Below are 23390 nucleotides of genomic sequence, written 5' to 3'. Positions count from 1 at the left end.
AGAGGTGTGAGTTGTGGTTTGAATCTGAAAATACCACTGGATACCACGTGCTAAGGGCTTGTTTGCCACTAGATAGGCTTTGGAAGTGATTGGATCATGAAGACTCTGGACTAGTTAATGGATTAGTTCATTGATAAATTCAAAATTTGGTAGGCTATTGGAGATAAAGTTGAACCTAATAGAAAGGAGTGGATCCTCGAAAGTATGTACTTGGGGGTCTATATCTTACCCCCTGCTCCTTCTGCCTCACTCTCTGCCTCCCAGTCCCCACAAGGTGAGCAGTTGTGTTCTGTTACATGGTCCCTACCATGATGCTGTGTCTCGCAGCCCCAAAACAATGAAGCCAAGAGACTGTGAACTAAAACCTCTGACACTGAGTCAACATAAACCCTTCCTATTTTACAGTCTGCTTCTTGGGCATTTTGTCACAGTGATGGAAAGCTTTGAGATGATCATCCTGGCCCTCATTCCCACAACTGACACTAGAGTGAGCATCATTTTTCATCACCTGATTGGTAGATATAGAGGCTCCATTGATAACAGGTTCCAGTGGTACTACCTGGAGTGAGATCTCGAGCATTCTCTGCTTCCATGGGAAGAATAGAGATTAGCTCCCTGCATGTCACTGGGTAGAGACATGGATGCTACCATTTTATACTACGTACTTCCTTGGGCTATGGGAAACACACATCGGCTCCCTGCCTGAACCCACTGAAATTGTTGGTGGGTGGGGTGGGAAGAGAGTTAGGGTCTCCTTTCCTTGTGCCTAACTGATTCAAACTGGACATCATCAAGTTTTTCCACTGTTCAGCCACTGTTTTTCTGGTCCTTCAGCTATGGGAGCATCTTTCGTTTGGAGTGGATTTTGTCCGTGTTTCTTAGAAACCTGGGCAAATAATTGCCTTTTCATTTCTCAAGCCCCAGGGTCCCTAGGCAGCCAGTATCTTCTTTCCCCTTCAGTGACACCCTGCTTGTTTGCTGAGTGTTATCCAGGATGTTGACTTATTAAGAGAGAGGACCCAGGGAGACGTGGCTATTCCACTGACAGACCACAAGCCCCCAGTACGTATGTGGGAGTGCATATGTGCATACGTATGTATGTGGGAGAGCATATGTGCACGTGCAGAGGCCTGAAGTTGACGTCAGGTGTCTTTCTTCATTGGTCTCCACCTTCTCTATTGAGGCTGGGTCTTTCACTGAACCCAGAGCTCTCCATTTTGTCTAGTTTAGCGACCCTGCTTGTCCCACGGAGGCCCTATCTCTGCCTCCTGTGTGCTGGGGTTACAGGCAGCTGTCACACCTGCCCAGCTTTTTGTATGGGTTCTGGGGCTCTGAACTTGAGTCTCCATAATTGTGCAGCAAGTATTTTACTCACCGACTCAACCAGTATCCATTATTCTCTTTTAAAAACACAACCACTATATCCTGTATGCAATTGTATATCATTTTACTTAGCACAAGCTTTAAATTTCTGTTAGAAGCAGAACTGCTTGTAAGCACAATTTTAAAGGTGATACATAATTCCCCGTGGAGTGGTCAGAGTATGATTTACATAATCATTTTGCTGCTGATATTCATTACTCTCATAAATTATGTAGTGGTGAGAATGTATTGTTTGTTTCTTCCATGTTTATGATGATTAGGGTAGAGTCCTGGGGTAGAATCACACATAGTCCCACAGCAACAAGCATACCCTCTCGTAATTTCCCCAACAACGAGACTTCAACATGTTCTGCGACATGAGCTAACTTGAAAAGAGAACAGTGTCCCACTTTGTCCTGATACGTATTTCTGTGTTGACTAGTGAGGCTGACTAGCCCAGCCTTCTGTGACTTAGCATTCTGTCTTTCCCTTGTTTTTCTCCAGGGCCTACATACTCTATTGGAATAGCTTTGCTAGTAGAAACATCTGAGTTAGAACATGCCAGCAGTTTTCTGAAACTACAAAGACATATTTCAACATCAAAGATGACCTAGAAGAGAAATAACCCAATCTCCTGTTCAGCTGCCTAACAGGAAAACATCTGCCGATTAAATGGAGATCTCAGATAAAGATAAAACGTACAGAACACTTCAGATTCTTTGGATAACTCTTGGTCTTGAAAACCATGCTGTTTAAAATGAATAAACGTGTCCCGAATCTTACCTGAAGCATGACTACATTGTCACCTTCAAAGGTCACAAACACGTCGGTGTCACATTTCAGGCCCGAGATCCGGTTTTCCATCATGTAACCCTGTTGCAGAAGAAGAGGAGAGAAGAAGGGAGAGGAAAAAGAAAAAAATTTAAAATCTCAGTCCCATCATTATATAGAAAGAATAGTTTACTTGAAATTAAAAACAGAACACTGGGAGGATAAAAGAGCCATATATCTGTTACTCAGAATAATTTTGATCTATCACATTACCTTTGAGGTCATAAGGACTATTTTGAGTATTATCTTTATTGATAGTAAAACATCTACAAATGGTCATTTCATATTTAACCAAGAGATTTCAATTAATTACACCAATATTCTTTCTGTGTTCCAACTCTTCTGAATTCTACTAGTGACTTACACCAATGTGTGTGAGAGAATGATGCACCTCCACCCTAAAATGCTCCTTCCCAAAGCTGACCACTAGACTCTGAGGATTATTGGGAAGCAGGATAAAAATCTCACACTGACATTCACGTCTTAATATTATTAACTATTCTGCATTGTAAGTTTATTCTTTAATTAGTTTCCTCCTCTTCAACCTCTTCCTCTCCCCTCCCTCCCTGCCCCTCTTCCTCCTCCTCTTCCTCCTTTTCATTTCCCGAAATTCTATTTCAAAGGTAGTAACCCACAATTATCCAAGTGCTGGTTGTCTCCTCACATAAAGAACTGGTCCCTCAGGAAAATGTCGGTATGGGTCCAGGAAAACATGAGGGGAGCATGGCTTGTCTCTAGCCTAAGAGCTCTCCCCTGCCAAGACCCCTCAATCTCCTTCAGTTCAGTGTTCTCCCCACAGAATTTCTAGACTCTAGCCCTCTGTCCCTCCAGCCTACCTGTCATATCAGAGGTGACCATCCTGTTACTTCTCATAGTATTTACAGTCTGCACATGAGCTCTGAATAGGGAAAGATGGGCTTTTCACCTCTGTTAGAATGTTTAAGCCACATGAGAGCCACACGTCCACAGAAGAGTAGTTACATGCCAATAACAGACCTGAATCTCAGAGACCCTCAATACATAGGGGACCTGCCTCATTTCTGAAAGTGGCTACAGGAGCTCCTAGAAGCCTGGACACCCAGGATCCTGCTGCCCACAGAACTGTGAAAGCCTGGGCACATCAGCCCTGCTCCCTGCAGGAAGAACTACCCTTTAAGGCCGGGCACATAGGCCACTCTCTTCCTCAGTGTTACACTGTGAGATTTTGCCACTCACAGTTAACAGAAGCAACGTGCTCTTCAGAAGCCTGTTAGAATCCTTAATGACTTTCATGAAAGTAAACAAACGCTATTCGTGGATAAATAAATCAGTAACATTTCCAACCTGGAGAAGTTTTATCTCCCCTACACACACACACACACACACACACACACACACACACACACACACACACACACGGCTGAGCTACCCTGCTGGCAAACACGAGAAGTCAGTCTTATGTCTCCTGACCATTCCACCCTGGGCTGACTCAGTTTCATCATTTTGATTCCACTACACACAGGATGATCACTGCAGACTCTGCTGAGGTGTCATATAACTCTGCCTCACTTCACTTCCTTCATCTGTCTGCACACGAAGAGCCCCGTGACATGGACAGCACCCCCAATTTACAGATGAAGATAGATGGTTTGGAGGATGTTCCTGGAGTGTTCTAGAAGTATCTCACATGGTGTGGTATGGAAAGAGATGAACATGAAATAGTTCACCGCCTGAGTGCTGAAGATCAGTGGCTACGCCTAAGAAGTAGAGCTGTTAACAACATCCAAGACACACAATGCTGAAGAAACAATGTGGGTTGTTTTTTCTCCTAAGCATTTTTCTCTGAAAGAGAAGAAATAGGTTCTTTACACTGCCCTGGAAGCCGGGTAACCAATGGAGACTGTAATGAGAGAGGAGCCTGTAGCTAGAGTTTTCCTGCCTGGCCCACGGTCAGGACAAATCTCTCTCACCGCCAGTCCCACAGCCGCACAGACCCAACCAAGTAAACACAGAGACTTATATTGGTTACAAACTGTATGGCTGTACCAGGTTTCTTGCTAACTGTTCTTACAGCTTAAATTAATCCATTTCCATTAATCTATACCTTGCCACATGGCTCGTGGCTTACCGGCATCTTCACATGCTGTTTGTCATCGTGGCAGCTGGCAGTGTCTCTCTGACTCAGCCTTACACTTCCCAGCTTTATTCTCCTCCTTGTCCCACCTACACTTCCTGCCTAGCCAATGGCCAATCAGTGTTTTATTTATTGACTAATCAGCAACACATTTGCCATACAGAACATCCCACAGCAGGTATCTTAACATCTCATGGCGGCAGCTGGCAGTGTCTCCCTGCCTCAGCCTTCCACTTCCCAGAATTCTTCTCCTTGTCCTGCCTATACTTCTTGCCTGGCTACTGGCCAATCAGTGTTTTATTTATTAACCAATCAGAGCAACACATTTGACATACAGAACATCCCACAGCAGGAGCCATAATCCACTCACACAGACAGCAGCAGTCTCTCAGTGGGCAGGCCACAGTGTCCTGTGAACATGAGAGGGTCCCTCTTCTATCAGGTCTTCAAGTGAGCATCATTTATTTATCTCCTAGCTCAGAATCCCTTTTTTGAATGTCTCATCTGGTTAGAAAGAGAAATAAAACTGTGTGATGACTGCAGATGTTCTGGGGGCACCTTCAGACCTGAGGAATTATATACTATATATTACATAGTATATAATATATTATATAGTATATAATATATCCTGGCCAGAAGCCCTCTCAGGGCTTCCGGACAACTGGAAATGAGAGAGCAAAAAGAATACAATGTCCACCCCGTGTGAGCTCTGGTCCTTCCTCTCTTCTGGAATCACCAATCCTGTGTACACCACCTAATTTCCTCAGAACAGGGTAGGAAGGCTTGGCCTCACCGAAGACTAAATCCTTAGGACATCTGGGGTGACCTATTTAGAAGCTAGCCATTCCAAGAAAGACCTAACATAAAGTGCATGCGAGCTTAAAGACCCACAATGCCCTGAATTTCCTAAAAGGGATTTTGCGGCCATATTACTGAATGACTTAAATTCTAAATTTGAGGTCCAAAATTCTTTGGGAACAAATGGTTATAAAAGGTTTTGTGGCAGGAGAATGAGAACAGGATGCCTCAAGATTAGCCCATTAAAAATTCCAGTCTGCAGAGGAAGGCTGGAAGCCCTTTCTTATCAGCTTAAGGAACGGAGTAGAACACACATTTAAGAAGTCCAACGCTATGAACAGTAGAGGCAGTGTTCTTAAAGGGGCCATGCTTTGGGGGCTCTTTCTTCAGCTAACTAACTCACTCCCATTCTCAACCTCAATTTTTCTTTCTTAAAAAAAAAAAATTTGATTTATGTGTATGAGTGTCATCTGCCTGTGTGTGTCCCACCTGCATGCAATGTCCACAGAGGCCAGAAGGGGGCATTGTACCCTCTGGAACTCAAGTTAGGGGTAGCTATGAGTCAACACCATGTGGGTGCTGGAAACCTAATCTAGATCCTCTACAAGAGCTGCAAGTGCCTTTAACTGCTGAGCCATCTCTCCAGACCCCATTTCTCCTTTCTTGATAGACTGTTCACATGTCAGTTTCACAGAGCTTGGATTCATCCATCGTCCTCTGAAGTTAGGTCTGCGGCTAGGCACTCCTATGCGAGTTCAGGGCTTTCCCAGTGTTTATCTGACCTCTGTGGCGAAGTTAAAAGCCATGACTTTTTTTTTTTTTACTTCCCTTCCTGGCAGCTGCTCAGATTTCCAGCTTGCCTTTACTGGTTGTTGTTGTTTTTCTCAAATTCTAATAAAATTATCCTTGAATTTCCTTGAGTCAATTTTTAAATTCTTTTATTAATGAGACTAAAAACTTAGAAAAAGAATCTCAGTTTCCCAGTAATTGTTTGTGTGTTTTTTAATTAAAAATAAAAATTAATTTTTATTAGTTGCTAAAAGCAATAAATAATCCCCATTTTAAAAAAAAAAAAAAAGAAACTAAGGAAAATCAAAAGGAGAAGAGATGAGGAGGCACGGTGGTACAGACTCTCCCACAACTTAAAGCCATCCTGCAGTATACAGCAAGGCCCTGTCAAAAGAAATAAATGAATGAATAAAGAAAGAAAGGAAAGAAAAGAGGAATGGAAAATAACAATCTACAGTACCAGAGATAAATGAATGCTTGGGAAAGAACAATCCAGAGGCCATGGCTTAGGACGGAAACCTGGGGTCACACAGCTGGAGGGAGGAGAGATATGATGGACCACAGCAGGAACGATCAGAGGAGACCTCCTCAAGTCTTAAAACCCAGCTCCACGGATGTTCCCAGAGGCCATTCCCAAGCATCGCTCTGCGCTATGGGCTGTGTGGTCCAGCATGTCTCACATCTCACCACTGCTCTGGAGGGATGAGAAGGCTGAAGTTCAGTGAGGTTTACCACTCGGTTCTGACCAACCTGGCCTTGCCCCTTCCCTGGCGTTTTGGAGTAGGATTCCCTCCGTCCCCTGAGACCTGCAAGGGGATCCCTGCACGTTCTCTGATCAGCTCCTCTGCCACTGTCCCTAGGCTCCTTGTTTAGTCTGTGTCTACTGCACGTGGACTCTGCGTTTCTATCAGGGGCCACCAGCCTGTCTCTGTCCCCACAGGTTCCTGCCCTGAGGAACCACCCAGGACGGCTGGTGCTGGGATCTAGACAGCACAGGATGTGCGTCTTCTTCTCCATCTACCACACCCCGTTGACAGCCCAGCCACCAGCTCCTCCCTGCAGAGAAGAGTGTGTGAGGGGCCTTGGGTGAGGTGTTTCCTCTCCTCCTCATTTCTCGACTCCCTTGTCTGCCCCTTCCTTTCTCACTTTGTATTTGTCTTCTCATTTCTCAACATGTCACAGTTCCCTCACCCCCTTTCTTAATTTCTTCCATCTGCTCACTTTCCACGTCTCGCTTCCTTATCTCCTGCTCTAGTTTCTTATACTTTGTATTCCTCCTTTCTCAATTCTTCTATCTTGCTTCCTTTCTCGTCTGTATTTGTTTCCCTTCTCACACTTCTCACCTCCTCATCTGGTTTCCCCATATCTATTTCAGATTTCTGACTTATCTGGGTCCCCATTTCTTATTTATCTCACATTCTCAATCTTCCCCTTTCATATTTCTCATTTTTCACTTCCTTTTTCCCATGCCTTACATCTGGGTCCATTTCCACCCCCATATACATCACAATTCTCAGTTCCCCTTCCCCATGCCTCACATCTGGGTCCATTTCCACCCCCATATACATCACAGTTCTCACTTCCCTTTTCCCTTGCCTCGCATCTGGGTCCATTTCCACCCCCATATACATCACAGTTCTCACTTCCCTTTTCCCTTGCCTCACATCTGGGTCCATTTCCACCCCCATATACATCGCAGTTCTCACTTCCCTTTTCCCATGCCTCGCATCTGGGTCCATTTCCACCCCCATATACATCACAGTTCTCACTTCCCTTTTCCCATGCCTCACATCTGGGTCCATTTCCACCCCCATATACATCACAGTTCTCACTTCCCTTTTCCCGTGCCTCACATCTGGGTCCATTTCCGCCCCCATATACATCATAGTTCTCACTTCCTTTATTTATTTCCCCAGTTTTGTTTAAGTCAAACTTCCTACTTATCCGGATTCCCCCATCTGCTCATTTACTTCACATCCCCCCAACACACACTTCCCTTCTTTGGCTTCCCCTTTCCATTTATGTCAAGTGTCTCACTTCCCATTTTTCTTCCCCTTTTCTCATTTCCCTTCTAATTTCTGTGATCAGGTGTTTCCTGTCCTGTCTGCCCAGTCCCAAATAATCACACAGAGGCTTATATTAATTGTAAATGCTTGGTCAATAGCTCAGGCTTATTACTAACTAGTTCTTACATTTAAATTAACCCATTTCTATTAATCTATGTTTGCCACATGTCTGGTGTCTTTAGCTGTCCTCTAGCATGTCTTGTTCCTCTGGCAGCTGGCTGGCATCTCTCCTGACTCCACCCTCCTTCTTCCCATCATTCTCTGTTTGACTTTCCAACTTAACTTCCTGCCCAGCTACCAGCTTGTCAGCTTTTTATTAACCAATGAGGGTAATACATATTCATAGTATAGAAAAGGATTGTTCCACAGCATTTCCTCTTTTTTGTCTAATTAAAAAGGAAGGTTTTTACCTTAATATAGTAAAACTATATACAACAAAAACAGTTATTAAGTAAGAATTACAGTAACAATGCCCAATTCATTTGCATTTGGCAAAAATAGAGAAAATATTTAATTATCTTATCTTGGTGACTCTAAAGTTTTGTATCTAATTTACTTTCTATTGTAACTAAGGAAAACTAATTGTAAGTATTTAGTCTTCAACTCCATCAAAGACCCCAGAAGGATGAAATGTTACCTAGTGACAGGGACATCAGGCTGTCTGGACAGTCACTCAAAGTTCCTCTGCAACATTGGGGCATTCATCATCTATAGGCCTAGCACATCTGACAGACTTTCTTGTGAAGCAGGAAATTTTGAAGGACTGTGCTATCTTGTCTTGGCAAAGTTTGGCAGTCTCCTTTCTTGCATCCTGTTGGTCCAGTTTGGACAGTAACTGTCAGCAATTGAGGCAAGGGCAGTTTCTTTGCCCACATGGCTAGCTTTGCCAAAAAGAAAGCAAACTCCATGTGGAGTTTCTTGGATGTCCACCATCTTCTCTGGAGTATATTGGTGCTGCCAGGAGCAGATGTATCTCACTGTCATGAAATGTCTAAGTTCCTAAAACATTTAAAATGCCATATTCTGTAGATCTTTGAAGTGTTTGAAGGTTACCTATCTAACTGAAATATATCTTTGTATGGTCTTGAAAACCTAACTAACATGACTCTAAGTTTCTTATTATAGATGACTATTAATCTATATTTCTTAATTATATATTACATTTTAAATGAGCTGTATAAGCACAATATCCTAAACAAGAGTAGAAACATACATACAGCATAACAGAAATAACTTTAAGTTAGTATCAATAAACTAAAACCCATACCAATGTAAAACATCCTGAGATCAATAGCTGCTTTTTGGATTAAAGTAGATTCAGTAATCTATCCTTTAATCCTATTTCTGTATCTCCCTTTTCCTCCTTAGAATGAGATCTCTGAATCTAATCTCCTTTTTTCAGCCTTTTTCCTGACCACTACCAATAACAAATTGTAACCAACCCCCTTAAATGATGGCAAACATTTATAATCAATATTTTGGGAATGTGGGCATAGTTCTCTAAACTACTTCCTGTTGATTAGGGGCACTGACAATCTTTGAGGGACCCTGATAAAATTTAGGATAATAGTAAAGTCTTGGCTGGTGTAGTCTGTGAGACTGGATTATCTCAGCCAGCAGTCTTGAAGCAGTTATGGATACAGAACTCAGAGGAAACTGCAACAGAGGAGCTCTGAAACATTGAATCATCTGGGCCATCCATTCCCATCAGAGATTTTTCAGAGGGTCTTCCTCAATCAAACTTGATTTTTCTTAATCCATAATAAATCCACAGCCTCTCATTTCCTGTGGAAATAAAAGCAAAATCTCTTTTCCAAAATAACATATATTTTGACTTAAATTTTGAAGTCAAGATATTTTTAAAATATATAGGTTGGTTTAATCTCACAGCTTTCATAATCAAATGTCTCTCAGCAGTTATCATTTGTTCATTAGTACTCAAAAAATTTAAAGACAACACAGTAACATACAGTATCTAGACTCTGTGTATTTTCCATCTTTATGTGGCTAATTATACTTTTTATTACTCTATTCCTATTTAAGGACTTTATTTTAAAACTATATATATATTTTTTTTTTGGTTTTTTCGAGACAGGGTTTCTCTGTGTAGCTTTGTGCCTTTTCCTAGAACTCACTTGGTAGCCCAGGCTGGCCTCGAACTCACAGAGATCCGCCCGGCTCTGCCTCCTGAGTGCTGGGATTAAAGGCGTGTGCCACCACTGCCCGGCAAAAACTATATTTTTTAAATCTGAGACTATATATATTCTTTTTTCTCTCTCTCTCCCAAGCCCATGCACATTTTTTTTTAAACATGCCGTGACTTGTTTAGAGGCTCTTTTTGTCTGAATCTGTCCTTACTGTGCATCTATAACCTTTACTGTCTGCATCAGCAAAAAAACCTGCTCTGTAAATTAGATCATGGGATGCTGGTGCTGGCTCCTCCCCTTCAGTTCCCTGAGAGGCTAGTTTCATGGCGGAGGCACATTTACCACCAGCTCTGGGAGCCATGTTTACTGCTCCAACTCTGGGAAGTTTCTAGGTCCATGCTGCTACCAAGTAGTGTGCCACCAGCTGCTCATAAACACGATATAAGTGTTTGGTAATAGGGCCTTTTAAAAGAGCTGCCCACTTTTGCCACTAGCATGGAGCCAGAAAGCTGTCTTTTGAAGGAGCCATGCCTCTGCTCACTGCCAGCAAACAGAGCCCACCAGAGAAAAGGCAACTACCAAGATGCCATGCTTGACTCTGTATTTGTGTTTTTAGAATCCTTTTAAAGCTTTTGTCACATTTCACTTAGAAATTTCAGCCCCATGTTGTAATGCCATATGTAATTGGGTATTTCCTGTCCTGACCGCCTGGTCCCAAATAATCACACAGAGGCTTATTTTAATTGTAAATGATCGGCAGATAGCTCAGGCTTGTCATTAACTAGCTCTTACATTTAAATTAACCCAGTTCTATTAATCTATATTTTTCCAGGTAGCTCATGGCTATACCTGTGCTCTAGCAGGTCTTGTTCCTCCTGCAGCTGGCTGGTGTCTCTCCTGACTCCATTCTCCTTCTTCCCATCATTCTCAGTTTGGCTTTCCCACCTAACTTCCTGCCTGGCTACTAACCTGTCAGATTTTTATTAACCAATGAGGGTAATATGTATTCACAGTATAGAAAAGGATTGTTCCATAGCAAATTTCTCCTTTTCCTTTATTACTTCTTTTCTTGTCTTTTTTTTAATTTAAATTTCCTTCCTTTTTTAAAAAAGATATTTTTATTTTATTTTAATTATTTATTTATTTACTTATTTATTTGTGCACACATGTGCACGTGCATGTGAGTGTCACATGTGTACAGGTTCCCACAGAGATCAGAAGTCATTGAATCCCATGGAGCTGGAGTTGCAGGCAGTTGTGAAGCACCCAAAATGGGTTCTGAGAACTTAGCTGTGTCCTCTGCAAAACCAGTGGGTGTGCTTAACATCTGAGCCATCTCCCCATCCCTAAAAACATTAACCACACCAAACAGCAACTCCCCACATGCAATGGTACTTCATTCTTTCTTTTTTAAAGATTTGATTTCTTTTTTAAATTTCATGCATATGACTGTCTTGCCTGCATGCCTGTATGTGCACCATAGGCATGCCTGGCACCCAAGAAGTCAGAAGAGGGTATTGGATCCCCTTGAACTTCAGTTACAGGCAGGCTATGAGCCACCATGTTAGTGCTGGGAACCAAGCTCCGGCCATCTACAAGGGCAGCAAATGCTCTTAACTACTAAGCCATCTCTCCACCCCCTTGAACTCACTTTTTAAATGGACAAATAGCATATCATTTTATCATGTATAAGGTATTCTTAAGTATATACACATGGTGAAATAGTAATGCTAGCTCATTAACAAACACAACACCTCACATGACCACTTTTGTAGTAAAAACATGTAACACCCACACTCCTTACATTTTGAAGAATACACTATATCATTGCCAGCTAACCTCTTAAGAGTCCATTTCCCTTTTCTAGCTGTATTCTGTGGCTTTGACCAGTGTCTTGCTACCGCATCCCCATTAACCACCTCAAGCTCCAAGTACCCCAAGTGGTACAGTAGCTACACCCTACTTTCCTCTTCTCTAAGACGAACTTTTTAGGTTCTACGTGAGTCAGATTATGCAGTATTTGTCTTTCTGTACCTGGATCATTCTACTTAACATAATATCCTTCAATTTTGTCTATAATGTCATAAAACATCAGGCTTTCATTCTTTTTATGGCCATGTACACAGACAAAGAAAATGCAGTATGTGTGTATATAAATGTATACACATACATGCATACAAAGATATTTATCATTAAATGTGACCATGGAGCATCTCTTGGTCCCTTTTCTGTTACTATAGTAGAATATCTGAGACTAAGTAATATACATATAATATTATATATGCACACATATATACAAACATACTTTATCCATTAATTCATTGATGAACGCATAGATTGATTGTATACCTTGACTATTACAATTAGTGCTATAATGAACACAGAGTGCAGACATACCTCAACAAGGTGGTTTTATTTATTTGGGGCACATATGCAGTAGTGGGATTTCTGTATGACATTATGGCACTATTTTTAGATTTTTGGGATAACATCTATACTGTTTTCCATAATGAGTACACGAATTTACTCTCCTAGCAACAACATACAAGGGTCCCCCCCTCTCCTACATCCTAACCAACACTTGTTAGCTTCCATCTTTCTTTGATGTAATAGCCATTCTCACTAGGAAGAGATAATATCTTACTGTAGACTCAATTTACATTTGCCTAATGATTAATGATGTTGTGCATTTTTTCACAAGCTTAGTAGATACTTGTTTATTTCATTTCTTACAAAACACCTACTTAAGTCTCTTGTCTAATTCTTTTCTGCATGTGTATGAATGTGTCCAGTGTACTGTGTGTATGTATGTTTGCATATATGAGGGCATACATGTATATGCAGGTACACATGTACATGTGTGTAGAGGCCTGTGGTGGTTTGAATAAAAATGGCTTTCTAGGCACACAGGGAGTGGCACTATTAGGAGGTGCGGCCTTGTCGGAGTAGGTGTGGCCTTGTTGGAGGAAGTGTGTCACTGGGGGTGGACTTTGAGTTGTCAAAAGCTCAAGCCAGGCTAGTGGCTCACTGTCTCTTCCTGCTACCCTTGGATCCAGATGTAGAACTCTCAGCTACCTCTCTAGTACCATGTCTGCCTGTGTGCCACCATACTTCCTGCCATGATAACAGTGGACTAAACTTCTGAACTGTAAGCCAGACCCAGTTAAATGTTTTCCTTCCTTTATAAGAGTTGCCATGGTCATGGTGTCTCTTCACAACAATAGAACACTGACTAAGACACAGCCCAATGTTGAGGGTCTTCCTCAGTTGTTCTCCACTTTGTTTATTGAGGCAGAGTCTCTCATTGACTGTAGACCTCACCCATTCTTCCTAGTCTAGCGTATTAGTTACTTTACTGTTACTGTGATACAACATCCTGACAAAAAGAAAATTAGGAGTTGTTTTCTTCTAGATGGTTTGATTGTTTGGAGTCTCACTTTTAAGCCCTCAGTCAGTTTTGACCTAAGTTTTGTTTTTTGGTTTTTCATTTTTGTTTTTTTGGTTTTTGGTTTTGGTTTTGGTTTTTTGAGAGAGGGTTTCTCTGTGAAGCTTTGGTGCCTCTCCTGGATCTCACTCTGTAGACCAGGCTGTCCTTGAACTCATAGAGATCTGCCTGCCTCTGCCTCCTGAGTGCTGGGATTAAAGGTGTGTGCCACTGCCGCCCGGCTTGACCTTAAGTTTTGTGTATAGTTAAAGATAAGGATCTAATTGAATCTTTGTGTGTGTGTGTGTGTGTGTGTGTGTGTGTGTGTGTGTCCCATTTTCCCATTAGTTGAGGAGACTGCCCTCTGTGTGTGTGTGTGTGTGTGTGTGTGTGTTCTTCACACATTTGTCCAACATCACTTGGCTCTAAGTGCACAGGTCCAGCTCTCTATTTCAATGTCTCTGTCTGGTTTGCTGTGAGAACCTTGCTGTTTGGTTACTACGGATTTGGAGTCATGTAGTCGAGGTCTTAGTAATTTTGGTCAAGTTTGCTTTGGCTACTCAGATTTTTTTCTCTATATGAATTTTGGTAGTGTTCGTAGCATTTCTGTGAAAACCTGCATTGGAGTTTGGGTAGGTATCACACAGAGCATGTAAATCACTCTGGGTCCGATGGGCATTTTAATGATATTAATTACTCCAATTCAAGGGCATGGGCTTCATTTACAGCTTTGTGTCTTCTTCAGTTTCTTTCACCAATGTTTTATTGTTTTGTTTTTCAGTAGAGGTTTGTTTTTATTGTTTTGTTTTTTCTTACCACTTTCGTTATATTTATCCCTACTCATTTTTGGTAGCTATTATAAATGAGATGGTTTCTTTATTTTTCAGATAGCTTTGCATTAACGTGTAGAAACGCTGCTAATTTTGTGTGTTGATTTTGCAACCTGAGACTCTAGTAAATTCATTTGCCACTCTGTGAACTATTTATTAACTATTTTCTTGCAGTTTTCCTACATATGCCTGTCATCTGCAAACAGGGCTAATTTAACTTCCCACTTTTTAATCTGGATGTCTGTTTCTTTCTCTTGCTTTGCTGCTCAAGTTAAGGCTTCTAGGCTGTGTTGACTAAAAGTGGTGACGATGGGCTTCCTTGTTCTATTCCAGATCTTAGAGGAAAAGATTTTCACTTTCTTCCTTTAGTACGTTAACTATGGGTCTGTCATATTGCCTTCATTGAGTTGAAGTACTTTTCCTTCTATGCCTAATTTGTTTTGATCATGAAGGAATGTTGAATTTTGTCAAGCACTGTTTTCTGTATCTATGACAATGATCATATGCTGTCACTGTGCACTCTGGTAATGTGCTATCACATTTATTGATTTGAATACTATCAAACTATCCTTGCATCCCATCCTTGTAATGAATTCCTCCTGGTTACAGTAAATGATCTTTTAATGTGCTGTTCAGTTTATTAGCATCTTGTTGAGAAATTTTTATCCATATAGATATATCATATATACCCCATGTGTCTACACACACATACACACACACACAAATCTCCAAAATACATATTGGTGTTTATGGTATATTGATATATCAATAAATCTTTTTGAGTGAATAAATCTTTTGGAGTCTGGGAGAATCCTTCTCTCAGCTTTTCAACAGCACCTTGGGGCTTTATTACAGAGGGAAATTTTTCTTCCTTCTATTTGGGCATCCCAAGTGGGACATTCGTTTATATATTCTTGGTGGAGTTTAAGGGGGGAATGGGAAAGAAGAAGGGAGTGGGGGGAAGAAAAAGTCATCATCCCCCAAAAGTGAGTAACATTTTCCATTAGCTGACTTCACTCTTAATAAAACAACAGAGAACGAAAGGAAGAAATGTGGAGTAGACAGAGGGAACTCTAAACCCATGCTCCTAAAGCCAGCAGAGTCCTCAGGGAGTGACACAGCCCAGAATCTCATCTCTGAGAAGAGGGGGCATAGTGGGTAGATGTGCTACCCTCTCTCGGCCTTCTGGGTTCCATCAAGCCGCTTAGCAGCTAATTGCGAATGTCACTAAGGTTGTGTCCCATTTCAGACACAGCCCCACGAAACATAGTTTACGATTCAAGCTCTGCATTTTGAAAGTTTAATATTTTCCTGCTGTTTTCAGCATCTCTGAATTTTTTTACTGGATGATTACATTTAATAAATGTATCAGAACAAATTAGAAACAGGCTTTATTCCCTCTTTTTAAACAAACTGAGGGTAAATTTTGTTAATTTAAAGAAGAAACAGATGCAATCAATCTTATCCTATTTGTTAGGGGAGGGCCAATGAAAAATGCATAGGAATAGACCCTCCCAGCCAGAGGACTGCCTTGGAGCTGTGTTAATATTGCTCTTGAATGCCTCCACCATTCACTCCTATAGGCAAGGGGAAAGAGGTGTGTGGAGATGGACTGTAACCTTTCAGGAGGCAGCCCAGATCTGGGCTGAGTCTTCTGAATCCAGAGCTCTGGGTCCCACAGAACCGATATGAGCTGCCCCACTCTGCCCACCATGCTTTGAAATGACCCCTCTGTTACTTACTGCCTTCTCAGAACTTAGGAACTGGCGAGGGTGAGAGGCTATTCCTTCATGAATCCTGCCACCAGTTGTCTGCCCAGTTTAGCAGACATTAGGCTGTCCATCATGAATTAGACATGGTCCTGCCCTCAAGAGAGACAGACATCAGTCAGGTAGACCAGTGAAATAAAATTGGTCACTGAAAGTCAGTGGTCATGGGACTGGGGGGACAGCTCAGTCAGAAAAGTGCTTGCTCTGCAAGCAAGAGGACCCAAGTGAGACCCCCAGAACCTACAGAAACAGAACAAAACAGTGTGTGCGCTTGGGGTCCCACTGTTGGGGAAGCAGAGGCAGGTGGCTTAGCCTAGCTTACCTGGCAAATGGCAGGCAAGTGAGAGGTCCTAGGTCAACTGAACGAAGACGGACAATGACCGAGGAACAACAGCCAAGGATGTTCTCTGGACTGCATTACACACATAGGCACATGCAAACCACACACACACACATGCACGCACACGCACATGCGCGCGCACACACGTGCGAGGCAAGCTCCAGAAAGAAAAAATGGAAGTTCTGAGGAGAGTTGGGGGACAGCAAGCGAAAGCCAAATGAAGTGGCGTGCGCCTAGAGTCTTAACTACTCAGGAGGCAGAAGCAGGAGGATAGTGTGAGCCTAGGAATTCAAGAACAACCTAAGCAACAGAGCAAGACCTAATCTTTTTTTTTTTTTTAAGGGAGGAGTATTTTGTTTAACTTGGAACCTCACAGAAATGAATTCAGTTAAGCTAGGAATGGAACATACTTGCATAAGCCAAGAGAGCAGAGTATGAGAACACCCTGAGATCACACAAAGCGGACAGAGAGTGGCTTGCAGTTAAGGCTGGAGAGGCACACCAGGATCAAGTCACGTGGGGGCTTGGGAGCCACCTTGGGGCGTCTTTTCTGGTGTCTTAGGAGCAAAGTAAAGTTAAAAATAAATGCTGATGTTTGGAGCAAGATCACTTGATTTCATTCTAAAAGCTGACTCCTGCTATTGAGTGGAGCACAGAGAGGAAAGAGGAGACTCAGAGCAGTGGGTGGTGTAGAGATGGGAGGCCCAGGAGGGACAGAGGTACCATGGGGAACTGGGGTGCAGCTGCTCAGGCACATGACAAAGAGAGAAACTGCTTCTTTGAAGATGGAGTGCTTTCCTGGGGATGGGAGTGTGGGGAGAGCAGACATTGAAATTTGTGTTAAATGTGAGAGTCAGTGTGAGCTCCCAGTGGACTGGTCTCAATGGCAATGGGACACAGAGGAATCTAGAAATGTGGCAAGTCCGGGATGGAAGCAGTCCTCACCCCTGGGAAGTATTTAAACCCACAAAGAAGTGGACTTAAGAGAACTGCACACAGAAGAGGAAGATGCCAAGCAACCTCAAGAGCTTAGATAGAAAGATACTGGCAGAGGAGACTGATCGGGCAAGGGGGAAGCTGGCTATGCAGCCCTGAGTCCCGAATGCTGAGAGAAAGGGATACTCAGGAAGGAACTCTCCCGTCAAGAATGCTACTGGGGGCCCGAGCGGGTAAGGGCCCTTTGAACTGAGTCACTGGGAATCCAGGGTGGCGTAACAAAAACAAGTCTGGTATGGACAGAGGATATCCGTCTCTGCCAATGCAGCCGTCCAGATACTGTTTTCAACATTGTTTTAGTAGAAATCCTCAAAAACATGCTTGAGAAATGTCTTCAAGAAAGAATGTTCAGGCTGTCAGAACTCAGAGAATAAACAAAGGACAGACATGACTTCAAAGAGGGCAGCAGGTGCTGAGGCCAGGTGGTGGGTTCTAGAAAGTCACCTCCCAATAGCTAGCCTTCTGAAAAATGATGACTACCATGTATGGTGATAAAACTCTGTGCCCACCCAAGAAGATGGGGGATTTGTTAGTTTACAGCTCCAGTACTGGGTGGAGGGGGTATACTCTCTGGAATTCCAAACCACAACTCTAGGGCCTGAACCATAGTCTAACCTTAAGGCATTTTTTTAGGGATAGAGTCACTGTCTAAAGATCAAAGATTTAACTCACCAGGAAGATAAGGCAAGCCTGACTGTGTGATCATCTAATAATTTCATATCATCACATAATTTCAATATGATTAAAATCTGAGGTCAACACAGTTACAAGGAGCCATTATCCAACAAGCTTGAAGACTCTGTACCAGATAACAGCATGCATGCCTTTGAGATGGATCTGGAACCTGACCACACTCGATGTCACACACTTGATGTGTAGATCATGACAAATTTTTGAAAGTCTGTGCTATACTGCCCATGTTCTCTCACTGTGGCAGAATTAAGCAGAAAAAAATGAATAAACACTAACTATTATTATCAAGAAGAACAGTAACAGAGATGATGACTGTGAAGTAGTTAGCCCTGAGTTGAATAGCCTGGGTTTGAACATGAGACCTGTTTGCTCAGCTGCTCTGTGGTCTTGGAGAAATTGCTGAAGTGTCCTGTACCCTATGTTTCATATAGACAATACTGGGGTCATACTAGCTCTGTCTTGTGTGGCTGTTGTCAGAATTTATGTTAAGTAATGTCAAGTGCAAAGATGGGCTCTGGACACAAATTAAAAATTTAATAACAGTTAAGCATTTCTTGCCATCTTTAAGTATCAGGCATCAGAAAATTGAAAAACACTCAATAAACATATGAGTCAGTAAGTGTTGGTGGAAATTAAAACATACTTAGAATGAATAAAGTTTTTTTTTTCATTAGACCACAATTGATAACGTCAAAGCAGTATTTCAGAAAAAGGGTTATAGCATTAAATGCTTCTAACAAGTGAGAAATTAAGGAAATTAATAACACTTAAGATACTAGAAGAGGCCTGGGGAAGCAGTTCAGCAGTGCTGAGAACCAGGATTCAGATCCCCAGAGCCACGTAAAAGCATGCCAGCCCACCTGTTATCCAGGTGTGAGCCAAGATTACAGGTGAGCTGGCAAGCTTTTATGTGGATTCTGGGAATCCTAAAGACATGAGGAACCCCAAAACAAGCTGGTTAGCCAGACTAGATGAAACAGTAAGCCCTGGGTTCAGCAAGAGAGCCTGCCTTGATGTGTAAGGTGGATAGCAATAAGTCTTGAGCCTACACACACATGTGTACCCCTGTACATATGTGTACCCACACACGCAAGAACACACAGACATGCTCATACATGCCACACATACATATGCAAAAAATCGTAATTGCAAAAAGTTTTAGAAAGATACTATAAGCAGGAAAATAAACTCAAAGAAGATGGAAGGAAATACAATAATAAAAAATCTGTAGAACAGAAAAACCAGATGCAATAAAGTGAACAGAGAGAAGCTTATGACTTAAATAATAAGAACAAAGTAAGTCTGGAGATAAGACAAATATGAAATGCCAGTAGAAACGACAAAGGATCTGTAATTATAGATGCATTAGGAATTAGAAGTATAACGGGGTTTATGAACTTTTTAACCAGGAAAATTTTAAACGAAGAAGAAATGCAAAAATTACAGAGAAGTGGAAATTATCAAAACAGACCCAAAGAAGAAAGAAGAAATATGAGCAGATTAAACCACTGAAGAAGCAAAGCCTTCATTTCACATGTTCCTAGAAAGAAACAACAAGGCCTGTACAACCCACAGCTGTCTGTCTTGGATATTCAAGGGACAGATCACTCAATGCTCAATTCCATGCAAAGTTTTCCAGGTAATGGGAGAAAAGGAGCAACACTTTGAAGTAATTCAGTGAGGGTATAATATTTTTGTACACATGTAATATGTTTGTACACATGCATGTACATATATGTGTTGGTGCATCTTTTGGGGCAGGGGAAGGGATGTCTGCGTGTGTGTGTGGTGTGTGTGTGTGTGTGTGTGTGTGTGTGTGTGTGTGTGTGTGTATGCATGTAGAAGTCCAAAGTTGACAACAGGTGTCTTCCTCAGAAGACAGGGTCTCTCACTCAAGTCCAGAGATCACTGATTAGGCTAGTCTGTGGGATCCCCGTGTCTGCCTCCTGGGATCTGAGATTACAGTTGGCCTTATACTTACCCAGCTTTTACATGGGTGCTAGGGATTTGAACTCATATCCCCATGCTTATCCAGAACACCATTAACCCTCTTAGCCATCTCCCTATCCCTGAGAACAATATACATCTTGATATCCAGTCAAGATAAGGGCCCTACCAGAGGACAATAACACACACTAGCCTAACTCACAATTGCTGATGGAAACCCCGAGCCTGAATTAGCAAATCAACAGCACACCTACTACACCTGAGTAGGACAGCTAAGCTGTTTCACATCCACAAGCTCAAGGTTTGGTGACTAAGAGTCTCTATTAACATATATCCACCATGTTACAGACTTCAGAGAGAAAAAGATGTTGTCATCACAATAAAAAATACAGATAAATAATTCCATACACCTAGATTTAAAAACCTACCAATAATATAAACCCACGTACGCACACATCTGTTCCTAAACCAGGAGTAAAACAGACTATATCAGTTTACTTTCTATCGCTGTGATAAAATGCCCTAACAGAAAGCAACTCAAGGAGAGAGGGCTTGTTTCAGCTTATAGCTCCGGAGGGATAGAGCCCATCGTGGTGGGAAACACAGGGTGGCACGTGCAGGAAGCCGGCTGACCATTGCATCTGTGCGCAGGAAGCAGAAAGAGAGCAGCAAGGGGAACCATGGAAGCCCACACCCACCGACACAGTGCCCCCAGTAAGCTTATGAACCTATGGGGGAACACTCCATACTCAAATGACAGCACAGACCTTTCTCAAGAGAATCAATCAATAGTTTGTGCAAAGTTCCCACACCAATGCATTAAGCACGCCCACCTTAAAGTCAAGAATAAAATGTGAAGGCATGTAAGCAGCTACCACTACAGGAAATCCTCACCACTTCCATAGTAAGAGACAAAGAAATAAAAGCCAACATTGAAAAGGAAGAAGCAAAGCTATCATTTTTCACAAGTGATACAATCATCATCCTTTTTTAAAAAAAAAAGCCAGAAAACTATAAACCAATTATTAGGACAATTATGACAGTTTAATGTGGTCACTGGATGCAAGATCAACATGTCTCTGCATCAGTGACAGAGGGTTAGTTACATACACCAGAAAGCTGTTGTCGAGAGTGTAATAGATGCTCAGTTTCCGGAAGGCCTGCCTGCCCTGGCTCCTGCGATGATAGAATCTGATTGGGATGGGCAAGTTGTTTTTAGTGTCTTATTACAGATACAGAAAGCAAGCTAGGACACCTGGGGGTGGAATCCAATTTGAAACACAAAACGCGCGCTTCCTATGTACCTCGTGCACACAGTCTAAAGGTCGTTTTACACAGTGTTCAGTGTGCCTGTCTTCTAGCTTCCACATGTCAGGAAGGTTGGGTGTGAGATTTTTTTTTTTTCTTCACCTTGTGTTATCATGTTAAAAGTCAAAAAGTTTTCTGGGTTGTAGCATTTCAGACTTTTGAGGTTTTGCATTACTGTTCAGCCTATATATTCCATAGCCAAAGGGAAGTCACAGATACTGGAAAGAACAAGAACAGGCAGACACCTAGAGATGCAAAGGCTGAGTCTAGGAATCTGGAGGGATGGATGTGGGGGCTCCCGACCCTTCCTGGCTCTTAGCTCTCGTGAGACGTGAATTTCTGCCCTCCCTCCTCCCTTCCTCCTTGCCCTCCTCCTCACCCTCTCTGCTGCTTCTTTCTTTCCCCTCCCCTCCTAAGATGAATTATTCTGGCTTGAGTAAGTAGTAACGAGTCTCTCTTACTTTCACCCAGAAGGATCTCAGCTGATGTGATCACCTCTCTGAAGTCAACTGTGAAGCCTTACGGCTTCCACTCCATTTAGTTCCACCCTGATACAGGGTGGGTTCATTTAGAGAGTTATGGGTTATCTCACGAGAGAGGAAAGAAGTGCACAACAGATTCCAAATTTGGCAAGGCGGCTCCGGTTCCATGCCAGCACATCCGTTATTCACCCCTACGTCTGGATGCTCTCCACTCTGTATAAAACTTATACTCACCTTACTTTCGCCCCTAAGAAGTTTGGGCTGAGATTTTTCAGAGGAATATTGCCAATGAAATTAATTATCCCTGGGTCATTGTAACAATTTCTCTTTTCTTTATCAGTAACAAGGGGCAGTTTTACTGCCTGTTAGGAGCACACTCTAATTTGTCTAACAAGATGGGACCCATTAACACAAGACTGTCACAGTGATGACACAGAAACTTTCATATACAGGGATGATTCCCCCACCCCCACCACAGTGACTGAAAAAATCACAAAAGACAAAGAGCCTTGTTTAAAAAAAAAAAAAAAACGTGTATTATGCTAAATAAGAATTAAGTGTGAATCACTAACACAGAGAGCCAAGGAACAAAGTTCCATGGCCTTCCAACATACACACTCAAAAACATCCTAAATCAGGGACAGGAGCCTGGGATTTGGAAAGTCTGATATTTGTCTTTAAATTTTAAAAAACATACTAATTTATGTATTTATTTATCTTATTTTTTATTTCCCCACCGATCCTACCCCTGCATAGAGCCCTCCTCCCTGGGAATTCACCTGCCCACGTGCAAGGGCCCATCCTCAGAAACTGGCCCCACTTATGAGCCACTCTTTGCCGTGTGTGTGTGTGTGTGTGTGTGTGTGTGTGTGTGTGTGTGTGTATTATGTATGTATGTATTTGAGATAGTTTCACTGTGAAGCCCAGTGACCTTGGACTCATGGACCTTCCTGCCTGCCTATGTTTCTAGAACCAGAATTACAGGTGTGCATCACCACACCTGGTGCCAGGTAAAGGTCTGGTTTAGAACATCTGCTCCTTTCACTAGATCTGGGGAGATGACATCTTACCCCTTGTCGTTCTAGCCGTGGCAAAGTCACAGGATAACTAACAATCCCTGCTCCTTGGACATCGACACAGCCCCAGGTACTTGATGCTTCAGGGGCTCAGAATAAGGCAGGAAAAAAATGAAACCTTCTGGGCCAGTGAGGTGGCTCAGCAGATAAAAAGGCCTGTAGCAAATGTAATGGCCTGAGTTCCGTGCCCCGTCAGGCCTCCACATATGGTATGTGCCTTACAGTGTGTGCACACACACACATTATCAGCAATTTCACTTCAAAATTAAAATTTCTTTTGAAAAGCAAGAGTTGATTCCTCTTCTCTTGGAATAATGCTGAGAAATCATTTAAATTATAAAGTGATTTTTATTGTGTTGTCTTTCTATATCACTGTAAGTAGACTAGGTATTGTCTATGTAACACTCAGAAAGTGAAAG

The 23390-nt window shown here is 42.2% G+C and overlaps 1 protein-coding gene across 1 annotated transcript in view; it reads right to left on the bottom strand.

The window, feature by feature from the left end:
- Nucleotides 1-23390, bottom strand: part of Acoxl (acyl-CoA oxidase like) — a 291245-nt gene that overhangs the window by 118327 nt on the left and 149528 nt on the right. The window contains exon 13 of the mRNA XM_059261383.1: nucleotides 2146-2235. Coding sequence (XP_059117366.1) covers nucleotides 2146-2235 — 90 coding nt within the window. The remainder of the gene's footprint in view (nucleotides 1-2145; nucleotides 2236-23390) is intronic.

This window comes from Peromyscus eremicus, chromosome 4 (assembly GCF_949786415.1).
Source record: "Peromyscus eremicus chromosome 4, PerEre_H2_v1, whole genome shotgun sequence".
Lineage (NCBI taxonomy): Eukaryota > Metazoa > Chordata > Mammalia > Rodentia > Cricetidae > Peromyscus > Peromyscus eremicus.
Note: the sequence above shows the minus strand (reverse complement) of the source record. Positions and strands in the feature narration are given on the sequence as shown.